Source organism: Mesoplodon densirostris, chromosome 2 (genome assembly GCF_025265405.1).
Source record: "Mesoplodon densirostris isolate mMesDen1 chromosome 2, mMesDen1 primary haplotype, whole genome shotgun sequence".
NCBI classification, from domain to species: Eukaryota; Metazoa; Chordata; class Mammalia; order Artiodactyla; family Ziphiidae; genus Mesoplodon; species Mesoplodon densirostris.
In genome coordinates, this window is record NC_082662.1 from 116,674,350 (window position 1) to 116,696,146 (window position 21,797).

The 21,797-nt window shown below is 56.7% G+C and overlaps 1 protein-coding gene across 1 annotated transcript; it reads right to left on the minus strand.

Annotated features, from left to right (window-relative positions):
- Window positions 1–5,026: 5,026 nt before the first annotated feature.
- INSRR (insulin receptor related receptor) lies at window positions 5,027–20,236 on the minus strand. Its single transcript, XM_060088287.1, has 22 exons — window positions 20,152–20,236; window positions 16,012–16,563; window positions 14,134–14,437; window positions 13,897–14,039; window positions 13,557–13,701; window positions 12,487–12,701; window positions 12,079–12,205; window positions 10,432–10,670; window positions 10,051–10,218; window positions 9,764–9,959; window positions 9,529–9,570; window positions 9,231–9,451; window positions 8,854–8,990; window positions 8,607–8,769; window positions 8,254–8,359; window positions 7,523–7,575; window positions 7,110–7,339; window positions 6,520–6,630; window positions 6,229–6,388; window positions 5,798–5,927; window positions 5,531–5,665; window positions 5,027–5,270 (listed from the first exon to the last, which is right to left on the minus strand). The coding sequence occupies exons 1-22, from the start codon at window positions 20,234–20,236 to the stop codon at window positions 5,027–5,029; spliced, it is 3,906 nt and encodes a 1,301-aa protein (XP_059944270.1).
- Window positions 20,237–21,797: the final 1,561 nt, after the last annotated feature.

Consider the following 21,797-nt stretch of genomic DNA (forward strand, 5'->3'; position numbering starts at 1 on the left):
AATTAGATAACAACAACTATAATTTGTACAGTGCTCTATAGCTTACAAAGCACTTGGTGTCCATTATTTTATTTCAGCCTTTGGCCTTCTCTCATGGAGGTCTCTCCTTTAGGTAATTCTGCTGCCAAAAGAGGCCACCCCTGCCTCCTTTGCCCCCTGCCCCCCGACCCTGTTCCCCGGAAGTCTTTCTATAGCTCCACCTCCATTCTTCCTGCTTCAGCAACAGTCAGTTTCTACTCCAATTGCCATTTGGAGAGATGCATGCTGGCTAGACCCCTCTCCTCCATCTCTGCTTCTTCCTGCCTGACCCAGCTGTCAACCTCTGTCCTTTGGTCCACATGCTCGCCTTTCTCTGCCTCCTAGAGAGGAAGGAGCCTCTGTCTCATTTGCTTAAGAATCCTTCTGCATAGTCTCAGAATGTGGTCCCCACTGCCACCCTAGCCATCCTTCCCCTCTCTCCCCCTGCACCTCTGCCCACTTTCCCTCTCCTGTCCAATTCTGCTTGAGGACCAGCTTGACACAACCTGAGAGGGTGGGAACCTGCGTGACCCTCTGCTCCCTCAGGATGTGACCCCTCTTCATCTCCAGATACGACCAAGCACAGAGTTTCCCTGTTGTTGCTCATGAGTGGGGGTGGGTGGGGGCCAGACCCACAGAGAGCCAAGGGGCAGGCTGGGGTGTCCTCAGAGCCTCCAGTGCATGTGTGAAGAGGGGTTCTGAACTCCTGTCTCCCTGCCTCTCTGGGTCTCCTCTCTCACACCCCCTTCCTCTGCCTGTTTCTCCCGCCTCACTACCTCCCCAGCATCCCCATCCTTTCCTGTCCTCCTTCGGCCTGACATCTGACAATGTCCCTGGTGCTTGAGAGCTGCAGCCACTGGGGGCGGGGAGAGAGACAGGAGGGAATGTCTTGTGCCCCTCCTTCTTTGTCCTAGGATTTCAGTTGACATCTTTATCCTGGGAGTGCCTCCCTCTGCCCACCCCCACCTTGACTGGCGGCCCCATCTCTCCTCTCTCCCCTCTGTGGTGGAAGTGAAGATGGGAAGAGGAGCTCCTGGCCTGCTCAGTCCAAGATGCCAAACTCTTCAGATGTCCTGCCTTCCCAGGGACCTGATGAGGAAGCTGGGCTGGAGTATCTACTCAGCCAGCTACCATCCTGGGCAGGGGGCTACTTCTCCTGGCTTTGGAGAAGAGCAAGTGCCCCTGAGTTTGGGTGATCCAGATATTCGGGCCCAGGAGGCACTCCACCCCTCACCACACCCACCCTGAACGCCTGCCCCATGGCCCTTAGGCCTCCTTTCCACAGCGAGGGCATCAAAACTCTTAGCTGTGTGGCCCCTTTGAGACCCTTCCTTCAGCCAGGCATCAGGGGTACCTGAGCACTTGATCTCAAGCTCCTGATCATGTGCCCAGGGGCTCACAAAATGCCCTCCCTTCTGGCTCCATCCCAACCCCACCAGCCTGGATTCTTGAGCCGGCACATTCAGCTTCACTTCCCTCACTCTCTCCAGGGACAGATAGTGTCCACTCACTAGTAGTGCCTTTAGATGAGTGACCCAGAGGGGCTCCTGCTCATGGAAGGCAGCCAGAAGAAGCCCCAGGTGTTCAGGCCCTCTGACTCCTGGGCAAAGATCAGGAGTGGGTAGGAGGTGCCAGCACACTGCCCATCGGCCTCACAGGGATGAGAGGACCCCCAAACTCTCCTTTGTGCCCCTGGGGGTGGACACTGGTGGCCTGAGGAGTTGGGCATTGAAGCCTCATGCTGGAAGGAGGAAGACCCTCGCTGTGGGGTAATGGCTGTGATTAACATTTCCCTTGTCCTTCACCTCAGCTAAGGTTGGAGAAGAAGACAAACAACTCCTGGACCAGGGGAGGGGCTTCCACAGCGTTGTTGACACTAGGCCAAGGGGAAGGTCCAAGTTTCTACTCCAGGTTTGCCCCCTGGCTGGGCATCTAAGACCTGGTGCCCTGCCATCCAAGCTCCCTGGGACTCGGAGGGAGTATGAGGCTGTGGGGCTGACACAGGAGCAGCATGCTGACCTCTCCTGTCTTCGTACCTGGCTCTTCCTCCTACGTGACGATAGCCAGGAACCACCCTGGCTGCAGCCTTCTGTTCTGTACCCAGAGCCTAGAGGAAGAGGAACTGTGAACACCCCTATTTGTCCTGCCTCAACCAAGGCCTGGTCCAGTGGCACAGCTCACCTGACCCCGGACCACTTGACCTCGAACCCTCCTGCCCCAGGCCTTTGGGCCTCTCACTATGGAGGAGTCCAATCTCTTCCTCACAAAGGTGCATCCGTTGCTCCTGAGCTGGGAGGGGTTGGGACATGAGACCTAGAGCCTCCAGCATCCCTTTGCCCAGGTGGGGGACTTGACAAGAGGGCACAAGAACAGTTCCAAGGGGGTAGATGTTAAACATGTAATTCTTTTATGCTAATCTGTCTCCACACCATCTCCTACCCTTCCAAGCCAGCTGCAGTTTATTTTTTCTGGACTTCTGTCTGAATCGGGGTGGTGGGGGGGAGGAGGAAATCAAGAAAATTGTTTCTGGACTCTCTATTTTAGTCACTGCCTTCATCTTTCTGCCTCTGTGGTAGGTGTCCATCACTCTCCTTCCCCTGGCCAACCTATTGTCTGTATTTAGCTGTCTCTGAGAGAGGACACTTCTTCCCTCCACAAAGCTTCCCTGTATAGTTGGGAAGTCCCTTCTGAAGTCTAACCACCATCTTTCTTGCTACCTTATTACATCTACTTTTTTTTCTTTAATTTTATTGGAGTATAGTTGATTTACAATGTACATCCACTTCTTTTCTAGGACATAGATGGCAGTAGAGTTTGTCTTCCAGCATCCCTACATCTTTCTCCAAAACGTTCTTTTGGGGCAGTCACCACCTGCTCATCTTTGGAGGTGAAGCACAGGCAGTGTTTTTCTGAAGTCCTCTTTTCTTCAACTCCCAATCCCTTCTTTAAGCCCTTCCACATCCACATGCCCAGCGCTTCCTGAGCACACAATGTCCCATCCTGTGGAGGTTAGGGGACATGGGTGGTGGGGAGAGGGCTTGACCCCAGTGCTGCCCTCTGGGCCTGTACAAGTGCAGGTGTGCCTGTCTGCTGTGCGAGTGTGTGGGTCTCAGATCCAGGGCTTATGTGTGGAGTCTCTCCTCCCTTATACTCGCTGGTGGCCTGAGACCAGCCACTCAGGGAGGAGAGAACAACCTTCCCTACTCTTTTTTCCCCAAGCTGTGGTTCCGCCAGCAACCATTAGGGGTCACTGTTGCCTTAGCCAGCAATGACAGGCAGGGACAGGGAAGGGCAGGGGTGCGTGCGGTGGGACACGTGGACCCTAACAGGATAGTATCTGAGTTGTGGTTATCATAAAGACGGCCTCGCACAGACTCATGCACACTCCGCTCATGCCTTAAGGAGCTGTGGTTTTCAGGACAGGTGCTGGAGTGAGCAAGCACGCTTAGAAGTATAAACCTCCGCAGGACCCCTGTGTGTGGCAGCATGGGAGCTCTGGCCCTGAGGACCTGGATGCAGGAAACGCTGATACAGGATGCGAAAAAGCCTTGAGCCAGGCCCAGCCCCTTCTGCTACTACCCCCTTCACCAAGGTTTTAAGTCGTTCATCTGCAGCTCCTCCCCTTCGAATGCCCTGACGGCACTGGCATAAGAGCCTGGAAACAGACTCCCATGTGCTCCTTTAACCTGCCTCCGGGGCATCTCTGCTCCTGGGATGGAATAACAGTAGGGAGCCAGACACACAGACTCTGCTCTGATGTGTGTCCCCTGCCTTGCCTGGGGGGCATCGAGCACGGACTGGTGATGTCATCAGTACCCCTCCCCCACCCCAAGTTCTGCCCACTTCAAGTCTGTCTTGTGATACCCCAGGAAATGTCTGCCCAGTGGAAATAGGGAGGGGTGAGGTGTGGGGGACGGGTTGGTGAGGCTGGGGGGCCAGATACGAAGGTTCCCCTTCCGGGCTCAACCACTGCTGGCCACCTGAGCCGCAGATAATAGCAGGATGGTCCTGCTTCACTGCCATGGCAACCCTGGCCGCTCAGTCCTCATGGAGGTGGTGTTTGACAGCAGTGTATTTATCCTATATCACTGCCTCAGGGTCACCACCTCAAGTCCCCAAGGAGGGAGGGAGGAAGTTCATCCAGTGTTAACACCATATAGATGGAGAGATAATGGGCTGCCCGGGACCAGGGTATAAACAGACCTCGGCCTTTATTGTGCCTTCTCCAGTCTTCCCATGAGAGGCAGGGGTGGGGGGCAGAAGTGAGGGCAGGGAGGAAGCAAGGCTATTAAAGCCTTAATAATCCAAGGGTAGGAGGGGGATTGAGGTGGAAAGGACTGGGAGAAGGGGTGAATCTGCACCAAGGGAACGCCTTGGAGAAGAGGAAGGGGGAGCACCAAGCTTGGGGTCTTTGGATATGGCAAACGAGAGGAAGGGGGGTGAGGGCGGGCCTCCAGGCCAGGCTGGGAACCCACTCGCCCGGGTCCCTGGGTTCTCCCCACAACCCCTGCGGAATGGGGCAGAGGGGAGGAGGTGAGAGGAGCAGTCACGTGGACGCCCAAACCCAGCCTCCCAAACACACACAGAGAGGGTTCCAGGCCCGATTCTGGCTGCTCATCTGGTTTCAAAGGTGCTGATGGCCCCAGATGCCCACAGGAGCTCCGAAGCCGAGGGTGGGGTTCCCCAGACCCTGCCTCTGGGGCGGGCAGGCCTCTCTTCCTAGTCCGAGTAGGCTCTCTCACTCAGAGGGCAGGATGTGTTGTCCATGGTCTAACCTCTACTTCTGCTGTGGCCTTCATTACTTTTTCATGGAGGATCAGATTCCTGAGAAAATCTGTCCTGCCATGGCTCTGCTCTGCCCTCCCCGTCACCCCCGATCTGTCCTGCTCCTGCTCTCCGTGCCCCCCTCGGCCACCCCCTGCCCTGTCTCAGCATCTCATGGCTGCAAAGGTCAGGTCCCTTCCTCTCTGCCCATGGGAGGCCAACCAGCCAGGGAATGGGGTGCCCCTCAGTGCACTGGACCCCCATTTTGGGGGCTGAAGTCTGAGGAAGCCCCTTGAGGGGTTGGCGGGGAGTTGGGCTCTGCATCTGTGGGCAGCAGGGAAGCCCGGGCCCCCCGGCACTCTGGGCTGTAATAGAAGGAAAGGAGGCGGAAGGAGGGCCGCAGCTCTTCCTGTATGCTGTCCAGGATGTGGGTAAAAGTTGGGCGCAGGCGCGGGTTCTGCTGCCAGCAGCGGTGCATCAGCTCCTGCCTGGTGGAGGTTGGGGGGCAGTGTCAGAGGGGTGCACACGTCCTGCCTCCTGCACTGAGAGGGTCAATCAGTGTGATTGTAGGGGGTGTCATGGGGGATTATGTCTGCGAGGGTCACAGGGGAGTAAATGGGGGTTGTACTGGGGATTTTGAGTTGGAGGGCTCGGAGCTGGGAATCAGTGCAGGTAAAGGCATCAGAGGAGGTGGGCCAGACTCACGGGGGTGGGACAGGTATAGGCAGGGCAGACTGGGGTGACTCACAGCTGAACGGGACAGCTCTCCAGCTCCTCTAGGACCCCGCCATCCATGACGAACTTGAGCACCTGCTCATTGGATAGGCCCTGGTAGGGTTGTTCAGCCAGGGTCACAATCTCCCAGAGCACCACGCCAAAGGACCTGGAGGACGCAGAGGAGGGCCTGAGCCCAGCACCCTTAATGCAGCTCAGCGCACCCTAAGGAGTGCACCCAGGCCTCTCCCAAGGCCCTGCCTCCACACCCCCTGAACGCTCTGCTCCAGCCAGGCCCCACCAGACATCCGAGTGGGTGGTGAAGATTCCATCTTTGAGGGACTCAGGGGCCATCCAGCGCACAGGCAGCAGCCCCTTCCCGCCCTTGCGGTAATAGTCTGTCTCATACACATCTCGAGTCATCCCGAAGTCTGGAAAGTGAGGGTAGACGGGGTGTGGGGCAGCAGAGCCATTCACCAGCTCCTGCCCCAGGAGTACCTCTCCCAACCCTCTCCACCTCCACAGTCTCCAAGAATCCTGGAATGTGAGGGCTCAAAGGACCTCAGAGATCATCCCATCCAAATCCCACTGCCCTCGGACGAGGAGACTGAGATCCAGGGTGGGGGTGGCTATCAGGGACAGAGCTGTGGGACAGGTCTGGGTCTCCTCAAGCCTCGCTTAGGGGGAGTCACTCTACCCAGGCTGCCCTCACCCGCCTGGCCCCCTCTGTACCCCCGATCTTGACGGTAAAGTCCTGGGACACCATGCAGTTTCGGGCCGCCAGGTCTCGGTGCACAAACTTGTTGGCAGCGAGGTAGGCCATGCCATCCGCGATCTCACCAGCCATCTGGATCATATCTCCCAGTGCTGGCCGAGGGAGCCCAGGGTTGTTCTAGAGCCAAGAGAGGGGGATAGTGAAGTAGGAACTTGAGGCTGGACTCCTGCCCGATGATTACCCCTACAACTGTGCCCAAGTCCTCTCTAACTCTCCAGCCCCTCACCCAGGATCTTCCTGGTCCCTACCTCTGCCTCAGGCCGCAAAGATCGAAGATGGCTCTTGAGGTCCCCTCGGGTCATTAACTCCATGATGACCAGAGTTGGCTGGCCCTGAGACACCACACCCAGGAGACGTACCTGGGATGGACAAAGAGCCTGGTTGCAGGTCTACCCAGCCCCCTTGATCTTTCTGGCCAAAACCTTGTTCTGCTGTCACAACTGACCCAGACACCAACCCTCCTAACCCCAACCATGACCATAACCCTAATCTTGACCTAGCAATGACCCTGACGCTAACCCATGATCTTCGTCGATCTGACTATCATCCCAATCTTCATGATTGAATCAACTCTGACCATGATCCTGATAATGATGTGAACATTCAGTATTGACTTCCACCATGACTGACTTCAGCCCTAGCCACGGTCCTACCTTGGCCCTATGATGACCCTGTTTCGACTCTAACCCCAGCTATGAGCTTTACCCCAATTAGGATCCTAACCACAGGCCCAACCCTGAACTTGATGGTGCCCTGAAATCATCTCTGATCTCTTCCCTCTTACCACATGAACTTCACCCTAATTTTGACCCTGACAATGCCCTTGACCCTCCCTTACCACATGGTGACACTTGAATGCCTTCATGACAGAGGCTTCCTTGAGGAACTCAATGCGTTCTCGTGGGCTGGCCAGCTCATTCACAGTCTTCAGGGCCACGGGCGTGAGCTCCTCTCCAACCTCAAGTCCTTGTGCCAGCCCCTCGTATACCATCCCAAAAGAGCCCTGGCCCAGTTCCCGGATTATGGAGATCTGCTCCCGAGGCACCTCCCACTCATCAGGGATGTACACTGAGAGGAAGTGGGAGTCACAAGGCAAGGGTACTGCACTCTGCCACACCTCCACCCACTTCTGTTCTCTTCTGAAGTGCTCGGGTCCCAAGGCTGCCTTCTCCAAGATGGTCTGGAAGTCTGCCTCTTCTCCCCTCCTGTCTCCCTTTCCCACACCACCCGTCCAGCCACCCCCAGACCTACTATGAGAGGCACTGAAGTACTCCGGATTCACAGAGGTATACAGCGTGCTGTTTCTGCAATGGGAGGTGAGAGGGTCAGGCTGGAAGGGTCCTCGGGAAGGAAGAAGCAATGTCAGAGGACAAGGAAGAGGGACATTACAAGGAGGAAGGAAGTTACTGATCATACCCCTAGCTCTGATCAGGGTGACCCCTGGGGAACACCAAGCACTTTCCAAGCTAGTCTTGGTCCTAGTCCTGGGATCTGGGATCTGACAGGCTGGGAAAAGGGAGGACAGAAGTAGAGGAGCTGCTGTCTGTTCAGCTAGTCCTCAGAACCCAGCTAATCAAAGACCTGCCCTCAGTTCCCTCTCATATCCAGCCCTAGGGGGATCTGACTTCAAGAATCTCACGATCCCAGGACACATCCTGAAGTCTCCTGCTTCTCCCCCTGCTATGATAGGACCAGTTTCATTAGTTCTCAGGCTAAGAGTATGGGGACCAACAGACCCCGTATGCCCAGACGGAGGGGTTTCCCAGGATTTGGGACTTTCACTACCAAAATCAGGAAAGTCCCAGGCAAACGTGGACAAGTTGGTCCCCCAAACTGAAAGGTATGTCTCTTTCCTCCATGCCGCCCCCAGGGGAAGAGTTACTGCTTCTAAGGAATTCCTTTCTGCTGCCTCTGATTGCACTGACCTTATGATGAGGGCTCAGGGAAGAGGGGGGTTGGGAACGAATGGGACTTGTCATCACCTCTTCTTGCTGTAGAAGAAACCGAGGGCAGCAAGAATGATGAACAGCATGAGCCCCACAGGGGTGACAGTGAGAAGGACGTGCAGCCCCCCGGAGTCTTCCTCCTCTGGTGGCCAGAGGGCAGCAGAGGGTTGGGTCAAAGATGGAGAAGTCAGAAAAAAAGAAAAAAACAATAATAATTAAAAAAAGATGGAGAAGTCAGAGGGTAGAGGACACTTTTCTTTCCACAATGGGAGGTGAGGATGGGGGAGGGATGGGGTGGAGGGGCCTGTGGTTTCCACAATGGGAGATGTGGCTGGGGACCCAGGTGGGGCTGTTTGGGAATACAGGTCTGGGACAGCAGCTCTGCGTACCTGGGCCAGGGATGTAGAAAGCGACACCGTCTGTCCAGGAGCCATTGCCAGCCAGTGAGGTTGCCCGAACTCTGGCAGAGTAGTTTCCAGGAGGCAGCAGGGCCAGGTGGACGCCCCCAAACTTGGCATATCGCAGGCGGGACACACACAGCACTGTGGCCTCCTGAGGGCAACACAGAATAGCTGGCTGGGAAGAGGATGGAGGCACAAACTGGGGCTAGGTTAGGCTGTCTCCTGGGGTACCTACCTCTCCCAAGCGGCGGTACTTGATTTCGTACTTGAGAATGAGTCCGTTGGGGTCTGGTGGCTCAAGCCAGCGTAGGAGAACACTGCTCTTGCTGGCTGCCTCCCAGGCCACCTTCCCTGGGATGCCGTCAGCCTCTCCTGCGGGAGAGGGCATCAGGCAGCCCGGCCACAAGTATTTCCTCTCACCTTCATGTTCAAACCCAAGGGCGCTAAACTGGGAGGTTTGAGGAAACGCTGGGATTATGGGGACTGGGAAGGTTGAGCAAACTGCGGCCCTGAGGTTGGCGGGAGGTCAAACTGGTTAGTTGGAGCACTAAGTGGATGGGGTCCTTGGGGTCGGTGTGCGGGCGGGGTAGAGCTGGGGGGGGTGTCACCTACTGTGGGGCATGGTACGCGCAAAGACGAAGGTGGCAGCGCTGCAGCCCACAGTGTGCGCCGCGTGGTTGCAGGCATGGATGTCGATCCGGTACTCTGTGAAGTGGCGCAGGCCCCTCAGCACCGCTCGCTCCCGGGGCACTTTGTCCTCCTGGATCTCGAAATCCGAGCTGTTCCCCCCAAGCCGGAGGGCCCCGGATGCCCGGCGGTGCCTCCCTGAGTCCCTAGGGAGGGCGCAAGTCAGAGCCAGGCCCCGGTCCCGGGAGCCACGCCTCTCGGCCCCTGCTCCGCCTCCGCTCACCTTTGAGGGCTCTTATTGATGGACGTCACCTTCCAAGGGGATCTGGGGAGACCGGGGGATCGGGGGTGGGTGGGCCCTGTCAGGCCCGCCTGGAAGGCGCCCCAGTGCCCTCTGCAACGGCGGACCGCCTCCCAACCCCACCCACAACCCAGGCCCTGCCCCACCCCCACCCCCCGCCCCGCAGACCCCGCTCATCAGCACCCTGGCCTCCCGGCTCTCTCGTGCCGAGACGCACTTGGGGATGGTGATGGCGTTGTGTAGAAAGTTTTCAAACTTCTTCTGGAAGGAGGCCTCCTGTGCCTCCAGCGGTGGCAGGACCTGCCCAGGAGGTGGGTGCTGGCAAGGGCAGCAGCCAGGCTCCCTGTCGGCCTCGAGCTCCCCGTCTTCGCGGTCGAAGCGGGGGTCGTTGTTGCTGGTGGGCAGCCGCAAGCCTGGTGCGGCGGCGGGAAGGAAAGAGTTAGACTGGCAGCGCCCGCGGCCCGACACCCCACTCCCTCCGGTCCGCGCCTCCTCCCTGCGCACCGCGGTGGCAGTAGTCATTGAGGTAGAGGTCGCTGTCCTCTGCCAGGCGTTGCCACAGCACCAGGTAGTAGGTGATGTTTCCGTTGCGCTGGGTCGGTGGCTTCCAGCGCACCAGCAGGTGGGAGGAGGAATTGGACGTGGAGATGACGTCCTGGGGCACTGTGGGTGCTGGGGGTGTGAGTAGGGTACAACTGAGGGGCTGCAGATCCCCCTTTCAAATACTGTCTGGTTATGGGTCCCTCTCTCTGAGGTCCAGCCTCCCAGCCTCTATAGGCCCGGTGTTCAGTGACCCAGCTTCTCTATTTCTGGTGCTTGGGTTCCCCCATTCTCTCTAGGACCCAGGCATTTAGCTCCCAACCCCCTTCAAAGGCTTCAGCCTACCTGCAGGTAAGGTTCGGAGGTAGATGATGGGGCTTTGGGCTCCTTGGTGGGGGCTGTCCTCTGCAGTGGTCAGCGTGATGGCCCGCACAAACACTGCATACTGTGTCCAGGGCTTGAGCGGGGCTAGGGTCACACCTGGCTCCTGGGTGCGGCTTAAGGGCAGTTCCACGTCCAGTAGGTTCCAGCTCTGGGCCCCACAGGCATCTGGACCTACATGCTCTGTGGCATTCTGGAATGGGCTGAACACCCCATCGCTAGAGATGAGGGGCAGCTCAGCCCCAACCCCAGTTTCTAGCATCCCCCTCCTCTCTGAATCACTCCAAGACTGTCATTGTCATGCTTCTTCCAGTATGAGGGCATTCAGAAGCAGGTGTGGGTCTGCCCTTTGGGGCAGGTGCCTTGTGGGCATGACACACTCACTGAGTGGGTCTGCTCAGAGCTGTAATTGAGCCAGGATCCCCAGTATATCTCTAAGGGAGCACAGCCATAGCCACACTGCAAGGCAGATGCTAGGGGAGTTTCCTGAAAGACCTCGAAGATTCTCTGCCCTTTGAGTCCAAAGGCAGTGGTGTATAGTCCTGCAGAATGTGAGCTGTACAACCGGTGGGTAGGGGTGGGAGGCCGGGGCTTTACATTGCAGTCCATGTTAGCATTCCTTAACGTGTGGTCCATGGCCCAGAAGATTCAGCATTACCTGAATGCTGAAGCTTGTTAGAAATGCAGATTTATGGGCCCTGCCCAGGACTAATGGAATCAGAATCTGTGGGAGCGGGGCCCAGGAATCTGTATTTAACAAACTCTCCAGCTCCTCCTGCTAGAGTCCTTCATCTTCCACTGAGGCCTAGGAGGGCCTTGGCCCTGTGAGCAGGCCTCCCACCATTAGTTTTTCCTCCCTTCCTCCCAGGCCAGGCCCCGTGCTAGTGGGCAACTAAGATCTCTCCATTTTAATTCACAGGAAATGATTCCAAACCAGGTGGCTCCCATCTTCAATCTACCACAGAGGGCTAGTACTCCTCACTCCTGCCCTCCCAACTTGCCTTCCCAAATCCATCTCTCTCCTCTAAAGAGTTCCGTTTGTGATCCCTAGCCATGCTTTTGGAGAAGTTCTTCCTGTGGTCTAACCACTATCCATCCTGCTATGGTCAGTACATTCTCTCCAAAGAAAAGAGCAGCTGGTCCTTGGTTGTCCCTGCTCCCTCCCTTCCTCAGGCTTTAATGAAATGCTGGCAAAGATATGCATAAAACTGACCAAATTTGTGGGTACTTCCCAAACCGCTGCTGAGGCAGGAGCATGTGGTCGGTACAAAACATTAGCATAGTGAATTGAAGTTTAATTATCCGGGCCTTCCCAGCAGGGCGCCTCTCCTGGGCTTTCAGAAATCCTGATTGTCCTCTCCTCATCACTGGTTAAGGTGAAACTGAGGCACGAAGGGATGAAGAAGGTGAGAGGAGAGAGCCAGACGTGGGCCCTACGAGGGAGTGCGACTCTGGGGTCCTGGCTTGCTGGCTCTCCACAGCCCCCCGGGGCTCTGCCCTCAACTGCCTTCAGTCGTGAACAAATTGACGTGGTCGGGCTCTGACCCCGGCCCACTCTGGCCCCGCCCCCGCTCTGGCCCCACCCGCTCTGGCCCCGCCCCCGCCACTCACGACTCTTTGTAGTACACGATGAAGCTGAGTAGGTCGCGAGCCTCCAGCGGCTCGAAGCGCTCCCAGCGCAGCAAGATACGGTCGGCCTCCGTCACGTTGGACACGAAGCGCAGGGTGCGTGTCTGGCCTGTTCGGGGTGAAGGGCGAACACTTGCTCTTGACCGTGTTGAGAGCACCTGCTTGAGCCGCCTACTCCCAACCCCCACCCTGACGCCGCAGCATCCCACCCCCAACGTGGCCTCTGAAGAGAAGTTATCACATTGTCCCCTTCAAGCGTCCCCTTCCACCCGGGAGCATGTCTGGTGTATTTCAGTGTGTGTGAAAGTCAGCATGTGCGCGCGTTTGGGTGTTCCTTGGGGTTACATCTCTCACTGCCAGGGTGCCAGGGGTTGGGGTATTGGGCCTCACAGGCAGATCGGTCTCCGTTGGTGCGGGGGTTGATCTCTGCCTTGTTTTGCCGTCCCTTCGTGCCAGTCACCTCCTCCAAGCGGTAGATGTGTTCCAAGCAGAGGCGTGGGTTGAAGGCGAAGTATATTTTGCCCACGGGAATGGTGAGCCCCGCAGCCACCCAGGAGCCCAGCTGCTGCAGGTTCTGGTTGTCCAGCACGTACAGAGTGTAGTTCCTGGGGGAGGCCAGGGAACCTTGCTCTGCACGGCCAGTGGGGGCAAGGGGTGAGGAAGTGGGTGTCTTATGGGTTCTTCCTGAAGGGGCTGCACTGGGGGCACAGGGAAGGAGTGGCACACAGCAGCCCACCCACACCAGTACATACGGGGCATTCGTACACACCCACTCGGTGCCACTGACCAGAAATGTGAGGTCCGGCAAGTCACCCACACTCTGTGTTTTCCTCATCAGTGAAATGGGGTCAACTGTTTTTCTGCCTCCCTCCTTCCCTCATCTCACATTAACTGAGCACCTGCTATGTGCCAGGCTCGGTCCTGGCTTTGGGGACACAGGGAGGAGTGGGACTCAGCCTGGGACTATGCCTCTCCAGCTGGAGCGGGGGCACCCCTGGGGGTACATGAGAAACCACTTGGCTGGATGGTAATTTAAAACATTATTTTGAAAAATCCTGGCTACATTAAGGGTAGGCCTCGACTGGTAAAGGTAGGAATGGGTTTCAAACCCAGGCAGTCTTGCTCTGCAGCTAAGAGGATCAGATGATAACAATTATAGCCAATACATATAGAGTTATATGTAACTATAATTTTATGTAGTAATATATACTTTGTTTCAGGCTCCGTTTTAAGTGCGTTATGCATAACAACTTAAGTAATATTCACAACAACCCTAAGAAATAAGTAGAGTTACATTAACCCCATTTCACAGATGAGAAAGTTGAGGACCAGAGAAGTTAAGTAACCTACCCAGAGTCACACAGCTAGTAAGTAGCAGAGCTGGTTCCCATACTCTTCACCACAGTTTTGGGAGTGTTGGGGAGGAGATGAGATAGAGGGAACTATTTCTGACCCCTTACCCATCCACCATCGTGTCCCCCCGGATTAGTTTGAGGTTCTTGAAAAAGCCTAGGGACACGAGGGCAAAGGAGTGCTTGATTTTGAGGAAGCCAGTGATGGTCTCTACCAGTCCCAGGCTGTGCTGCAGCTCCAGCTCCAGGTTATCTGGGAATGGGGAAGACAGAGCTGGAGCAGGGGCAAGGAAAGTGATGGTTCCATTGGGAGGGGGGAGCTGAATGGGGGCCAAGGGAAGGGGGCCCTCAGGGCTGGGACCCAGGATGGTGGAAAGTGGTGCTTTAGCTGGATCATTGTAAGGGGTGTGGCCAGGAGGAGAGGTATGGTCCTGAGGAAGGCACTAACAGCCTTGACGAAGATTGAGGATGAGGCTCCCTTCCACGTGGGTGCAGCCCACCAGATCCTGTGCTGCCTGGACAGAGTCGATGGTCTTGGTGCCCACCTTGCACTCTTTGGGGCATAGCCCCTCGCATTTGTGGCAGAATATGCTAGTAGGGGCAAGCAGAGGATGTGGCATGAGCCCTGGACCAGTGTGGGCCTCCTCACTGCTTCAAGGGTGCCCCCCGCCCACCCGACACTCACCTGCTGTCATTACGGGTGAAGCCTGGAGGGCATTGGGCCAGGCAACTACCCTGATGGATGCCAAAGGTGGAGGCGCGGCCAGGCACAGAGCGCAGGCTGGCACAGTGCTCGGCTGTGACGCAGCGCCAGGACTCATGCTGGTAGGTGCCTGGAGGGCACGCCCTGTGGCAGGCACCCTGGAAGTAGAGGTGGCGGCAGGCGACACAGGCATGGGGGTCTTCTGGCCGGCTGCAGCCTCCCAGGCATTCAGTGTGGCAGCACTCACCCCTAACTGTGCAGGCCAGCCCACGGGGACAGGGGCACACTGTGGGCAGAGGGCTGCATTAGACCTCACCCACGCCTCCTTGGTCCTGGCTCCACCCCCTCCTCCTGGGCTAACTCTCTTAGTCTGCACCCAAACCCCTCCAGCTCAGATGACACTGGTTGCCGACTCTGTTTTCCGCAGACAAGGGCTCTTGAAGATAGGGACCGTGGCCCCTCTCTGTGACCCCTCACCTCCCACAGTGCCTAGTCAGGGGTGTCAGAACTCAGGACCAAGCAGTGACCTTGTCTATCAGGGCTGCTGCTCCCCAGCCTGCTGTCCTGTCTAGGCCTAGTGCCCAGATCATTGCCAGGCATGGGGCCAAGGTGAACAAGTCAGCTTCTCCTGAGGATTGAGGTCCAGGGCAAGGTGGGTCTGGGAGTGTGTAGAAGGAGGGGCCATCCCTGGTCATTTGACCCATGCCCCTGCCCATACTTCCTCCCTCCTTCAGCACTCTGCCCTGGGTGGGAGGTGGCCCCAAGCAGATGTGGATGGGTTTGGGGCTGGGTGCCAGTGGCCTGGCTACTCTGCACAGCGGCAGCTGGATGTCTGTGGGAGCAATGCGTGTGGCAAGGGTCAGCCAGGGTGTGTTGACACTATACAGAGAGAGGACATGCAGCAGCTGTGTTTACAGCCAACAGGAAGATATTGGGGAGGTGGGGCCCAGTGGATACAGCAGGGATCTGGTTACTCTTCTGCCCTCACGCTGAGGCATTGGGGTGAGGGGAGCTGACCTCCAGGAGCTGCGTGGAAAGAGCCCCAGCTTGGGGACCCCAGAACTGCTCCCAGTCTCTGAAGGTCTCCTTTCCCTCCCCTATAACTTTCACTTCCTCCTCCCACCATCCCCTCCTTATTCCACTCCTCCTTTTCTCCACTCTTTCCTTCTGTTTCCCCTCCATGCACCTCACCTCCTAAAGAAGATCCCACTTCACGTTATTTGTCCTCACCTGCCCTGTCATTCATCTGTCACCTCCTCCTTTCTCCTTCCACCCAGCTCCCAACCTTCCCATTTCAATACTGCCAGCCTGTGCTGTGGCCATTTTTATCAGAAGCATAGAACTGTTAACATGGCCCAGGCACTGCTCCAGTGTTTTACAGAGTAGCTCATTCTTCATCACAATACTCTGATCGTTTTTAGGAAAGTGAGGCACAGATAAGCTAAATCAACACAGCTGGTAAGTACTAGAGCTGAGATTCAAACACAGGCCAGTCGGCTTTGCTCTTGTCCACGGCCCCATACTGCTTCTTGTGCAGCTGCCTTGTATCCATTCATGCCACCCTTCCCCTCCTCACCATGTCCAACTTATACCTATCTTTTACTGTCTCTCCATAAGTACCTGATGCTGTCTTGTGCCCACCCCTTGACTGCCTTATGCTACATCAGTTGTTTAACTTTTCTGAGCCTCAGTTTCCTCATCTGCAAAACTGGAATAGCAACAGCACCTCCCTCATAGGATGAGTGAGGATTAAAATAAATAGTGTCGGCAAAGTACTTACCCATACCATCTTATGGCCAGCCAGCCCCATTTGACCCTGCCCCCTCTGTGCCCCCTAGTCGTGTTCGTGCCAGTGCCCACCTCTCTGGCAGTGGCTGGAGGTCCAGCACCTGTAGTCGATGTGCCCGCTGAAGGTGGTCCTGGCACAGGGCTCGCCAGTGGCGCCCAGCACGCCAGGGCACACGTTGGCACACTCCTCGCCCAGCTTGTTGCCCACAATGTGGTTGGCGCCAGGTGAAGGCTGCAGCAGGCCCCAGTCAATGGTGGAGAGGTGGCAGAGCTCCTGGTTCTTCTCCACGCGCACGGCCCCACTCAGCACGGCCCCCAGCGCTGGCAGCCCCACGTCCCGCAGGTGCGGCATCTCGAAGATGACCAGCGCGTAGCCCAGGAAGAGGCGGGCACCGCGGATGACCGCTAGGTTGGGGAAGAGGTCACGCAGGCTTTCCAGGCCATAGACACGGAAGAGCAGCAGGTAGTCGGTGACCTGAGTGAGGCGTGGGAAGCTGAGACCACGGAAGTCCTCGCCGGTGGCTGTGAACATGAGCAGGATCTGCAGGTGGCCCTCCACCACGCTGCAGTTTTCCAGCCGACGCAGCTCTGCCACCTCTGAGCGGATGTCCAGGCTGGGGCACACTGTGGGTACAAGTGCAGGTAGCCCTCAGTACCGTTTGGGCCAAGCACCCCATGCGTGACCTCCTCCCTGGGCCTCAGAGGCCTCATTGGCAGCTTGGAGGATCCCCACCAGATGAGCCAACATGGACAAAAGTGAGCTCCTGAACTTCCCTCCCAAACTCACGTCCCTTTCTCAATTGATTGCAACTTCATTCTTGCAGTCAGACTCCAAAGCTAAAGCCTCTATGATTCCTTTCCTTCTCTAACCCCTATACTCTGTGGGCTCTACCTTTAAAATGTATCCAGAGCCACCTGAACTGCTTTCACCATCATCTTCTCCCGGCTTTACAGTAATAGCTTCCTAAATAGTCTCCTCACCTCCACCCTGTCCCCTCTTTCTTCTATCCTCCACTCTATAGCCAGAGTGGAAACACACCGCACAATTTGGATCACTTTCCTCCACTGCTCAAAACTCCCCAATGGCTTTCATCTCGCTGATGAAAAGCCAAAGTCCTTACCGCAGCCTAGAGGGCCCCTGCAACTCTCAAACTTCACCCACTTTCTCTCTCTTCTTCAGACACACTGGCCACGTTGTTGTTCCTCAAGCAATCTAGCCAAGCTTCTGCCTTGGGGTCTTTGCACTTTCTGTTCCCTCTGGCTAGAACACTCTTCCTTCTCAATGGCTCCCTCACCTCTTTTAAGTCTTTGCTCAGATGTCACCTTCTCAATGAGGACTTCTCTGACCATCCTATTTAATATGGTAACACTCCCTACTCCCTTTCCTACTTTTTTTTTTAAATAAATAAATTTTTTTATTTATGGCTGTGTTGGGTCTTTGCTGCTGCGCGGGCTTTCTCTAGTTGTGGTGAGTGGGGGTTTCTCTTCTGGCGGTGCATGGGCTTCTCATTGTGATGGCTTCTCTTGTTGTGGAGCATGAGCTCTAGGCACGTGGACTTCAGGAGTTGTGTCACATGGGCTCAACAGTTGTGGCTCGCGGGCTCTAGAGCGCAGGTTCAGTAGTTGTGGCGCACGGGCTTAGTTGCTCTACGCCATGTGGGATCCTCCCGGACTAGGGCTCGAACCCGTGTCCCCTGCATTGGCAGGCAGATTCTTAACCACTGCGCCACCAGGGAAGTCCCACTCCCCTTCCTAATTAATTTTTCTCCAAATGCTTAACACTGGCTAATATACAATTTACTTATTTATTTTGTTTATTGTAAGCTCCAGAAGGGCAGGGACCATTGTGTAATTCATTGGTGTATCCTTGGTGCCTGGTATAGTGCCTGGCACGAAATTGGTGCTCAATAAATATTTGATGAAGGAATGAAGGAATGAAATCTGTGACTGGGCAGCAGTAGTCTGAGCTTCAGACATTCCACTTCTCTCCCAGGCCTGAGAAAGCTAGATGCCTGGTGCATGCATCTGTTTACTCTTGAAGGGACACTCCGTGGTTCCCATTGCCAAAAGTTCAAGTTTAACTCACTCAGCCTGACATTCCAGGGTGTTGATAAACTGGGACCCGCTAATACCTCCAGCCTCAGAAGAGTTCCTTGGCCTGCCAACACCCTCAGTTCTTGTCCTGAAAGCCTCAGGTCAAGCCCCCACCTTCCCTGACCCTCTGAGTTAATCACTTCAGGCTCAGCTGCACTTAGTCCAGCACCCACACCAGAACACCTGGGGTATTGCCCCAACATTGCTTTCTGTCTGTCTGTCACCCCCTCCAAGGAGGGAGGCTGCTGAGGGTGGGACCCTTGTTAGTCAGCATCCCCACATGGTGCCCAGTTCAGGGCAGGAACCACTGGGCACTTCAGGGATTGTGGGTTGAATCGATGAACATCTGGATCCCAAGTCCACTCCTCCCTGGGGGACCTGGGTGTGTCTGGCTTCTTTGGATCGCAGGGCCCCAGCCCCCCTTTTCTTTCTTTCCCCAAGGCACGTAGGACCATTCTCGTAATGGGCTGGATACCTGGTCCCTGCCCTCACTTCTCCCAAGGATACCTTCCATGGTCCCCACTCGGGAAGATTCAGGCCTGAATCCTTCAGCTTGCCATTCAAGTCCTGCTAACCTCTCCAGCCTCCACTCCCTCCCTTCCTACCCAGCCCTCAAGCAACAAGACAGCCATCATACATACCCAGGCCCATCTCTTGATGGTGAAAAGGGGGTGGCCAGACTAGGCTGGCTCCCTGGGGCTTACTCCACACCTTCTCCCTGTTGTCATTAATGGTCCCTGTGCCTGGCTCTACCCAGCAACTGTGTGTGTGTGTATGTGTGTGTGTGTGTGTCTGAGCACATGCAGGTACACATGCACACACACAGAGAAGGAGAATGAGAAAACACTTCTAGTCCCTCCAGGCAAAGGCCAATCAGGCTCTGCAGGCAGATGGGGGTTCTCTCAGGAGCCCACATGCCACTTCCCATCATGCCCCAGCCTCTCTAGGGCTCCCCTGATGGGAGTCATTTGGAAAAACAAATCTACAACCTTCACAGGTTAACTCCTGCCTGTCTCCCCTCAGGACACGGTGGTGTGCAGAGTTGCACTGGGAACAGGACATCTGGGTCCCCTGACCAAACACCGCCCTCCCTCGCCCCGCTGCCCCCAGGGCCGTGCTCCTGTCCTGACAACTGTGCTCCTGGCTGGCACTTGTTATGCCCTGTCCTGGCACAGCAGTGGAGGAGGGGAGGGGTGGAGGAGGGGAGGGGTGGGGGGGTGGGGCTATGCCTTGCAGGCAGTGCCTCTGTGACTAGCACTCTTCAGGGGACCCCCTGCCTCAACCCATTTACATCACTCCTCTATCTCTGCAGGAAGGGGAGACTCTGCTCTGCCCCTGGAAGTCCCAGTCTGAGGGCATCACGGGACCCCTCAGGCAGGCACAGAGAACTGGATTCCTGAGTTTCCTCAGTCTGGAAGGGAGTGGTGGGTGTGGGGAAAGGGACATCTCTTCATCCTGCCTTGGAATCTTCCACTCTCAGCACTTTTTCCTCTCCCTGCCAAGCCCCCAGCACCCTCATGAGGGCCACTTCGTCTACATGGTCCCAACCCCCAAAACCTTACACATGGGAAGTGTTTAGCCTCGGGACTAATTAAAAGAAGCTCCCTACCCCAGCGGATGGGCCCTCAAAGTGGGGGACATGGGACAGAACCTGGAGGCAGGAGCTCAGGACCCCAGTCTAGCTTGATCTCTCAATTCTCTGAGCTTCAGTTTCCTGTCTGCACAATGGGTTCAGTTACTTAATGGTGCCTAGTTTTCAGCTCCCCTTCCCATCCTGGCCCCTTTCCCATTCAGTGGCTCTAGAAAAGACCTCTAAGACTAATCCCCTCATTTTGATCCTCATTCAGGCTTTACTGGGATCACTGTTTCATAAGCAGGAATGGAGGACATCTATTCATCCCTGTTTCAGGGTCCTTCTCATTTCCCAGGGAACTGAGAGGAAAACACCCACCTCTGGGAAACTAAATGCTCTTCCTGGTGGGAAGTCCTTCTGAGACCTAACCCCAGTCTTCATGTCGAAGGAAGTAAATAGATGTGTTCTGGCTGGAAGCTCAGTGTTTGGCCTCCCAGTCTGCTGGAAGGGAGATGGGGCTCCAGGAGACAGTGCTGGGGACTCACCCTCGCGAGTGTCCAGGCTAAATCCCAAGGAGAGGAGGATCACAAGCAGGCAGGCTACCCATGGCCACAGACTGGGCACTGCCATTGTCTTAGTCCTGCCTTGTGCCCAGTCCTGGCTCTTCTCCAGATGGCTCCAGGGAGGAGAAGGACCTGACAGGCCCTAAGGGACACAGAGATGCAAGCTTCAGAGGGAAGGGGAAGGGAAGGGGCAGAGCGACAAAGAATCCCCCACAGAGATGGCAGGAGACAGAAAAAAAGTGATGAGACACAGAGACACAGACGGTGACAGGCCGCTGGAGCCGGAGACTCAGCGTGACAACCGAGACAGAGAGATGAGGACAGAGATGCAGACAGCAACGGGAAGAGACTCAGAGAGGCTTCCAGGGAAAGAAAGTCACACAGGGTGCAGAGCAAAAGGCAGCGCAAGAGGCCGGTCAACCCCGAGGGCGGAGCAGAAGCCCGGGGAACAGGCAGAGGAGAGTAGCGGGGGTCCCGGGGAGCGCGGGACTCGCCGGGGACAGTCTCCCCGGGTCCCTCTGGGCGCGCTCGGCTCCCCAGCGCCAGCTGGCCGCGCTGCCGCAGTATCTCCCTGGGTGGCACGCAGGGGCCGCGCCCAGCTCCCGCCTCCCCGCCCCAGACCGAACGGATTGGTTTGCTGGGACCTCTCGGTTCTCTCCGCCCCTCCTGCCAAGCCAAAATATTTAGCCTGACAACTCAGGGGTGGACAGGTCTGTTGGGGAAATAAGCCCAAAATACAGGGGGATGGTGGGCCAAGAACAGAGCTCCCCCCCAGCCCCGCTGCGGCTGAGGTGGGTCCCCCCTCCCTCGCCCCTGCGGACTTCTCCCAATTGGGGCTGCACTGCCGGCCGAGCGGCGGCGAGCGACCGGGCTCCTCGGGGAGGGGTGGTTCTAAGTTCGGCCACCTGCTGCCTTGACACCTGCGGGGTAACTGCTGGCAGCAGCGACCCGGTGAGCTTGAAACCCGGCGGGAGTGCGACCTGTCTCCGGAATAGTCAAGTCCTTCGCTTCTTTGAGCCCCTGGCAACCTCCTTAGGAGCCTGTCACTTCTGCTTTCGGGCGCAAGGCTCTGTCCTAGTTAAGTCCCTTGGTTCCAACCAAAATCCTCGTGGAGAGGGCAATGACCCCGTGGGGCCCCGCTTCTGTCTGGTCACCTTCCTGAATTCAGGCTACTTGGTCGGTCGGTCTGTCTCTGTCTCGGGAAATTAGGGGACAGTCTGTGCTGGGGCCCTGATGGAGAAAACTCTCCTCTCGGAAGGCTTCCTTTGCGGGTTCCTTGGGCCCTTGTCTGCCCTACCCTTCTCCAAAAGTCCCTCCTCCAGAACCCCTCTTCCTTCCCCTTTCCCCGGCTTGAGGCCCGCGGGGTGAAGGGGCTGGGACCTGTCCTCTGACTGCTGCTGGGGACCCGGAGCTTTCCGGGTGCGCGGCCTCCTTGGACCGACGGGTCCCCAGCTCCGCCCGCGGGCGGCTCCCGCGTCCGAGGAGCTAAGAGAGCTATTAATTTCTCCGCGCAGAAATCGATGCTCTTGTCAGAACGGCGATCGATGCCAGCCCAGCCCAGCTTGGCCCTGCCCAGCCTGGGGGCCAGTGCCGGCTGGCTCGGGTCAGTGGCTGATGCTGGGTCGCCA